The sequence below is a fragment of the Larimichthys crocea genome, unplaced genomic scaffold, assembly GCF_000972845.2.
Source record: "Larimichthys crocea isolate SSNF unplaced genomic scaffold, L_crocea_2.0 scaffold714, whole genome shotgun sequence".
In the NCBI taxonomy this organism is placed as follows: Eukaryota; Metazoa; Chordata; class Actinopteri; family Sciaenidae; genus Larimichthys; species Larimichthys crocea.
Genome location: NW_020859432.1, coordinates 17,008 through 24,587, shown reverse-complemented (window position 1 = coordinate 24,587; position 7,580 = coordinate 17,008). Strand labels below are relative to the sequence as shown.

The 7,580-nt window shown below is 44.7% G+C and overlaps 1 protein-coding gene across 1 annotated transcript; it reads right to left on the bottom strand.

The window, feature by feature from the left end:
- Nucleotides 1-275: 275 nt before the first annotated feature.
- LOC104939746 (acyl-CoA-binding protein) lies at nucleotides 276-5,242 on the bottom strand. The gene is made up of 4 exons (XM_010756297.3): nucleotides 5,086-5,242; nucleotides 3,115-3,232; nucleotides 2,828-2,890; nucleotides 276-635 (listed from the first exon to the last, which is right to left on the bottom strand). Exons 1-4 carry the CDS (start codon nucleotides 5,098-5,100, stop codon nucleotides 562-564), a joined length of 270 nt encoding a protein of 89 aa, XP_010754599.1. The 5' UTR covers nucleotides 5,101-5,242; the 3' UTR covers nucleotides 276-561.
- Nucleotides 5,243-7,580: the final 2,338 nt, after the last annotated feature.

The window sequence follows — 7,580 nt, the reverse complement described above, 5'->3', positions numbered from 1 at the left end:
CACTATCACCCACAGACTCAAAAAGTCACCTACAGAGCATTCAAACACTGTTTTCAAAGTCCGAGTGTAAAAAGGGCAGTAATGGAACTGGAGCTTTATGAAAAGGTGTGATGGGGCAACTCTTGGCTACAAACCTATAGCACCATTCAGGCTGAAAGTAATAAAGTGTGATAATGTCCTATCCACCATCCAGCTAGTGGAAATCATTTTCAGTGTCACTTTGACATGATGCATTTGTGTCAAACTAAAGAAATCAGAGTACACACACACAACAGTTAGAGAAGAATCATTTTATGTTGAAATGACCGGACTCGTTCTAAAATGATCACATGCTGGTGAAAAACATTTCTGTTCATACATGAGTGGTTATTCAAGTCTGCTTAATCTCATTAGAATCACTAGCGGTCCACCAGGCATTCACATGGTGTGTAAGGACACACTCCTTGGATTTAAGGCGTTTCACAGCGACAGGACGACGGGCAGCTGCTGGTGACCTTAGCTCGTCCTCTCAGGCCCTCCATTCGGTGCTCGGCCTGTCCAGTCTGTGAGCTTCATGCGGCGTTAGAACCCATACTTCTCCTTCAGCTGCTCCACCAGGGTGATGTACTCGTTCATGGCGTCCTCTTTGCTCTTGCCTGACAGTTAAACACATAAAGACACATTAATGAAGAAATTAGTGCCAGTCCTACTTTAAACTGACTTCCTGTGCATGCGGTTTGTAGTCCTAAGGACTCACAGCACTGCTTCTTTGGTTTACATGAAGCTTAATTACTGGGTGACTTCTCTCTGGTCTAGTCCTCTGGCTATCCGTGACTGCCAACATTAGTTTTAGACAGCTCATATAAAATAAATTTAAAGAGAAAATCTGTAAACTTTGGCCAGAATTAAAGTTCAGGAATGTTGAATGTTCACATCAACAGAACGTGAAAAGGTAACCGCTCTGTTGCAGAGATATCCTGAAAACATCGTGCTGTGGCTCTGGAGGTGATAGTGAGTGACTGTAGCGTCTCGTCTGTCCTCAGTCCAACAGGATGAAGCAGAGGACTGGGTGGATTGGAGGGACAGAGCTGCTGAAAGCTGACAGATAGCAGGCAGCCTGAGGGAGCTCTGGGGGAAGAGCCGGCGGGCTCTGAGCTGGAGCTTGTTGGGAATGAAGACCCGGAGTCACTCCGGATTCTGCTTTGATGTGGAGCAGTTCACTGGTGGGAGGGCCGCTCAGAGTTCTTTAAACTTTGGGAATTAAAAACTGGATTTATCTTCGCTCTCAGTGCACAACTCCATTGTTATTGCAGCTGTTTGTGGAAACCCAGAGCTCTAAGCTCATACTTCATCCAGAAAACAGACAAGAACCATGATGAGGAACTAGGGAAAATGGGATTTACTTTACTATGAACTTATTTAGCTTTGTCTGTCATCTCTTAGACAGACCAGTATGAATCCAGACTTTTTACGAATCGCCATGGTGCCATTGTACCTACTTGACATTACTGTAATGAGAGTGTAAAGTTCACTACATGTTTCTGAGGACATCTGAAAGTTTATCACACGTCTAGACTGTAAACATCATCGTCACATCATGGAGCGTTGTGCATGTGGGCAGGAGTTAGACATTGTCCCTTTGAGGATAATTGTGAAAAAGTATACACAGATTATGAATAATTGGATTTGATTTGGCAACTGTTCTTATCCTTTATAATAACACTGTGCCCAATAAAGAGCAGTTACTCCATGATAAATGGCTGCATGTTTAGAAGTAGTAATAGAGTAAGTTCAGACATTTGGAAACATTTCTGTAACAAAGTGTGACGGCGCAGTCGGATGAAGTTATATGGTACAGTACCACAGTACCACTTACTCCACAAGGTGGAGTGTGGCACACAGTTAGAATGCAGGCTGTAAACAGCGATAAAAGTTTCCAGCAGGCATTAGTACAGCTCAACCTTCTCTTCCAACAACCTAAATGTCTACAATGATCATATGACTGCTTCTGTGTTCTGACATATGACTTTAGCATCCTGCACACATTGCTGTCACTCCAGAGTTACTAGACGTAACCACATGGATGCTACAAGACCTGATCAGCCAGCAGAGGCTGCTTCTGTTTGTTCTTCTGTTTTGATGCCTACGTGTTTACCTCACTGCTCTCCCTTTAATAAATGGAAGAATAAGCACAGCAGTGCCACAGACTAATGTTCAGGATCAGTAATGAAATCTCTCACAGGTCGGAAATAGGCTTTCATTGTATCCATGTGATCAGGGGCTGATGCAGTCAAGCACAGTGAAAAGCAGCAGCGCTCTGTACTCTTAGAATGTGCACATGAAAGTAGATTTTCTGTCAGATGACAGACACATCAGCCATCAGTGGTGACACTCCTGTAAGAAATGCAACATGTTTGAAATATTTCCAAACGTAAACTTCAGTCTGATCTTCTGTCACATTACATTGTATTATCAACAACCTGCACACACTGCTGCTACAGAAACACACACACTGAAGACTAGTCGCAGTGTTTCCCACAGAACACTGTAACTGTGTTACATTTGACTTGATCTGCTCCAGCACTGTTCTCTGCAGCAGGTGCGCCACGTGGAGGAGGCTTGTTAATGACGCAGCCCATCAAAACTAACGCGGTGCCAACCAGATATATGTATGTGTGTGTATGTGTGTGTGTGTGCATGCGCTGCAGTCTGTGCTTTCAAATAAAGTGTTTAATAGTATCGAAAGTAAACATTGGCTCATTTAAAAGGCACGGTATCAAAAAAGTCTCAAAGCTTGGATACTTTTCAACCTTTTATTCTTTCCTCAGAGTGTCTGTTGTACACGTACCTTTCTGCTTCTCCCAGGCATCCCATTTAGCTTTCCCAGTGAAATCGAACATCCCTGGACGATCTTCAGACAGAACAAAGACAAAATTAAACTCAAGAAATTCAACAAATTAGTTTAAATCGGGTGTACTAAATGCATGCGCTGTTGCAGTGTGGGAACAGGAGCATCAGGTATACGTTCAGAGTCTCTGGATGACTCATCACTAACGCTTTAAACCAATGCTTCCCAACAATGACACTGACATTCCTGGTATCTAATGGGAGTATTCATGAGCCACAAACAGTCACCTGTGTTGACGTCACCCACACTAGCCTGCTTGAACAGGGAGTAGACTTGCAGCATCTCTTCATCTGCCGGCTTTGCCTTCAGCTGCTTCACCTCAGCTGCCGCTGTGTCAAACTTAGCCTGCAGAGGAGAGGACACTTCGTTACTTTGACAGTACAGTAGGTCAAAGGTCAGGACCACATGTACAGCACGTATGATGTTTTTGAAGCTGGAGCCTCGAGCTCCATGTCGATGATTACTTGATTACTCGCGCCAGAAATGAACGTGAGAGCGGGCTGCAGTTTTTGGCTTGCACACCGTAGTACACAGCAGTTTCCTACCACAACACCCTGTCTGAGCTCCTGACGTTAGAGTGGATGGGCTCTTCTTTCTGGGATTAGAATTAGATGCTACAATGTTGTTGTGCTACGTGCTAGAATGACTGGAACACTTACTGATATTACTTTTGACAGTTTGGGATCATTCATATTGAATACTGTACTCAAGACACTCTCTCAGCCTGTTTGTCTATAGTCATTTCTCCAGCTGGAACCAGGTCTGAACAACTTCCTCCTCTGAAATGAGTCCCTGTACCACGACCTGTAAAGGAATATTCTGTTCAAATGTGTGATCCCGAAGTGTGTTTGATTCTCTCCACTTTGAGCTCAGCAAGTGTACGTGTGTCTTTGTGCAATCAAGCGACACAGCGACAGAGGCATTGCACCACCCCACTTTTGCAGAGGACATTTTCTTCATCAACAGCTCAAACAGGCTTTGCTGTAGGAAATGGGTGTGTACTTTGACATGCAAGCCGACATCTGTTATGTGGTCAGATCTGTCCACATTGAGTAAGGAGAGTCCAGAGTTCATCGACGGAATTTTGACCATGATCCCCTATCAAGATCGAGAATCCGGGTATCAAAAACGTCACCAGAACCCAAGCAGTGATCTCAGCCCACTGAGCCTGGGTCCACTGAACATGCTGGAGGCTGGTTATGGGACATATGGGTCATAGACAGAGCCCACTCGGTGCCTTGAACTCTAAACTCGTGTCACGATCTGCACACAGACCCATGTTGGGCAGAGTGCCAGCATGGTGTGGGACACCCCGAAAATCTTTTCACTCGGACTGTGAATGCGGACGCAGCGGAGCGAAAAAGAGGCAAAATCCTTCAAGTACAATGAGCTCATTGATTCACTCGGACCCCTCCACACACACACACACACACACACACACAAAACCCTACTAGCTGTGCCACTCTGTACCAACTGGGCCAGAGGGCAGCACCAGTCTGAGTACTATTAGTCCCAGTATCCGACAGAATGTTGCAACAACTGTGAGGAAACTTCGAGGACGCCAAATCTACGACATCATGAGAGTCAGCAGGAGGAGCAAAGATCAGGCTGGAGCAGCTTTGTCAACAGTGCAGGCAGAGTCTTTCTCCACACTCAGGATTGTGTCACCTGACGGACGCCTGTAGTCAAAGGTCAGGGAGGAGGCTCTAACAGTGCAGGTCACAAACTCTGCCTCACATCATGACTCAATCCGTCAGCCATTTTGAATTCCTGAAGTCTTTTTTTTTTATATTTATTTATTTTTTAATTCACACTTCCTGTTCCATTCACGGACTCCTGAGCTCTTCAGCACCACCGTTAAACCCGGGTCAGCTGGACTGTGTGATATTACAAACTTAACGTGAACCCCATTCACACTCTGCATGAACGGATGCAGTCCCCGGTGCCGCACGGAGCAGGAGGAGGATAACGGTGAAGTCTCAGCTGAACAACACGTCGCCATTAGTGAGCTCACAGCTAACAATAGCCTCCACTGTAAACAGCACTCTTTGTTTTGCCGCCATGCGCTCATTTAAATAAAACAGCACCCGAGGCTACAGCTTTACTAAACCTCCAACGACAGCTAGCGGCTTCCTCCTCCGCCCCTTTTCTAACGGAATATAACCGAGCTCTGAAGTGATAAGCGCTTCCGTACACACCTGGATATCAGCCATCTTTTCTTACGGGTCCGACAAGACAAGCTGCCCGCTCTGCTCTGCTCCGCTGCCAGACGAACAGACAGCCGTGACAGGGTGAAGTCCGCTGACACCTCCCCACCACGCAGCTACTGCAGCACCACGACCCTCCGTGAATCCGCCCTCCTCTTATGCTATTGGCTGACGCAACGACTGACATGATAATACCATGGGCTATTATTGGGTTTAGTAAAGGTTGTAACCAATCACGCCTTCTGATAAGGAAACGATGATATCATTTTTTTATGTGTACTTTATTAACAAACAGCATGGTAAAGATAGAAAATACAGGACGAGGTCATGTCTGGGTACACGTGACATGATTGATTGATATCATTGATACATTTCTTACTTTAAGAATAGTTGATGTAATGTATTGTTTGGATTATGAATTATGAACACTAGCATCAAATGATGAAGTATTATAGTATTTTTTTAAGAAATAAAAGAAACAGAGTCATAAATGTGCAAAGGTTTGGCCAAAGGTAACACTAAAATAAACAAAATACACCTTCACCATGAACACCAAAGTCATTTTAAAAATATTTTCTTCTAGTCCACGTCTGAAGAGAGATTATTACTTTTTTTCTCTTTTGGTTTTTGTTGTCCTTCTTAGAGGAGAAACAGGTCTGTCCAACCACAGCAACGGAAGTTCCTTCAGACACTGAATGACGACGCCAGGGGGGATTGTTTAAAAAACAAAAACAAAGCAGCCTTCATGCATGCTGAAACAACGGATGAAGATTTGGAACTTTTGGAACCATTTAAACCCTTTGAACCAGTCTGTGAGATACTACATCCACAAGTCCACGAGTCTGTGGATCAGGTTGACTTTTTATCCACTGATCCACCTCAGTCAGAAAAGCATGATGATCTATGTTTGGCTCATACCAGTTCAAAATTTGTATTCATTCATAGTTTCTGAACAGATCCATGACACCTTTTAAATTAATTGGCACCTTCGTTAATATCGGCAAAATCAGCACCCTCTTTCATCACTGTTTTCATTGCATTAATTTTCCGTGTACAGTGTTAGAGTTTCCCTCTGAGTGATTTCAACGCTTTCCTTTGCATCGCAGCATCCATCTCATTAACGTCGGCTCCGGTGACTGCATTTTCAGTTCCTTCTGCCATTTTTCCGGTTTTCATTCTCAGCTTTCAACAACGTTTCTGCCTCCAACAGGCAAAACCTGTTTGTCATCCTGTGAGATTGCAGCGGCCTGACACAAGTTCTAATCCATCAGGAAGAAGCAAGGATGTCAAATAACACAATATAATGTCTGTTATCAATGTTACAGCCTAATAAAGATATTTATACTAATGTCAAACTATTTCCACCACAGAGAAGAGGAAGTTACTAAAGCAAACATCAGGGGCCTCATGTACAAAGCATGCGTACGCACAAAAAAGTGGCGTACGTCCTTTCCCACGCTCACGTTCGAATGTATCAAACGTGAAACAATCGTAGAAATGTGCGTGCCCCACGCCAATTTCATAGCTGTCATGCGCACGTTTCTACAGCTATTGTTCCTTTGGCGACACTTAGAGGTGAAGCTGGAAAACTGTTTATAATTCGAAAACAAGTAGTCATTAGAGCAATGTGCACATCAGAGACACACTTATGAACAATTAACACACCACGTGTTTGCAGTTATATGGGTGGATATAAAAGCATGCGTAATGTGATTAAGAAAATGGTATTAACAATGGCAGCGTTAGCGTTGTTAGAGGACCTTGCAAACGTGAGCGATTTAAGGAACGCAAGGATTTACTTGCAAACCATGATAATTGGGTCATAAGCCGATTTTGGTTACCAAGGCCAGTGTTACTGGAGTTACTGCAGAGCTGCGGCCGGCCCGAGAGCGCAACGGGGGCCGGCGGGCCGGCTGCCTGACTGCGCTGGGGTTCCCGGCAACAGGGGCATTCCAGCGGGAGCTGGCCGATCGGTCAGGAGTGTGCCAGTTAACCCTGAGCCGAGCCATGCCAGCTGTGTGGGACGGAATCATCCGAATGTCTTCCTGGTACATCAGATTCCCGTACAATGCTGTTGAACAGGCCGACATTAAAGCACAGTTTGCAGCGAGAGCCGGTTTCCCTAATGTAATCGGAGCTATTGACTGCACACACATTGCTATAAAAGCGCCATCACAGGATGATTTTTTTTATGTTAGTAGGAAACATTTTCATTCCATCAATGTTCAAATCATATGTGATGCGCGAATGCAGCTAACTAACATCGTGGCAAGGTGGCCTGGTTCAACGCACGACTCATTCATTATGACTAACAGCATGGTTGGGAACAGGCTGGAGGCTGGCACGGTGCGCGATGGGTGGCTTCTATTCGTTTAATTGTCCCGTATGTAACGCTGGATTACATACGAAACAATTAAACAAATAAACTCTTTACTTACCCAGAAGCCGTGCCAGTGTGCCAATGCACATTTGGGCATGTGGCATTC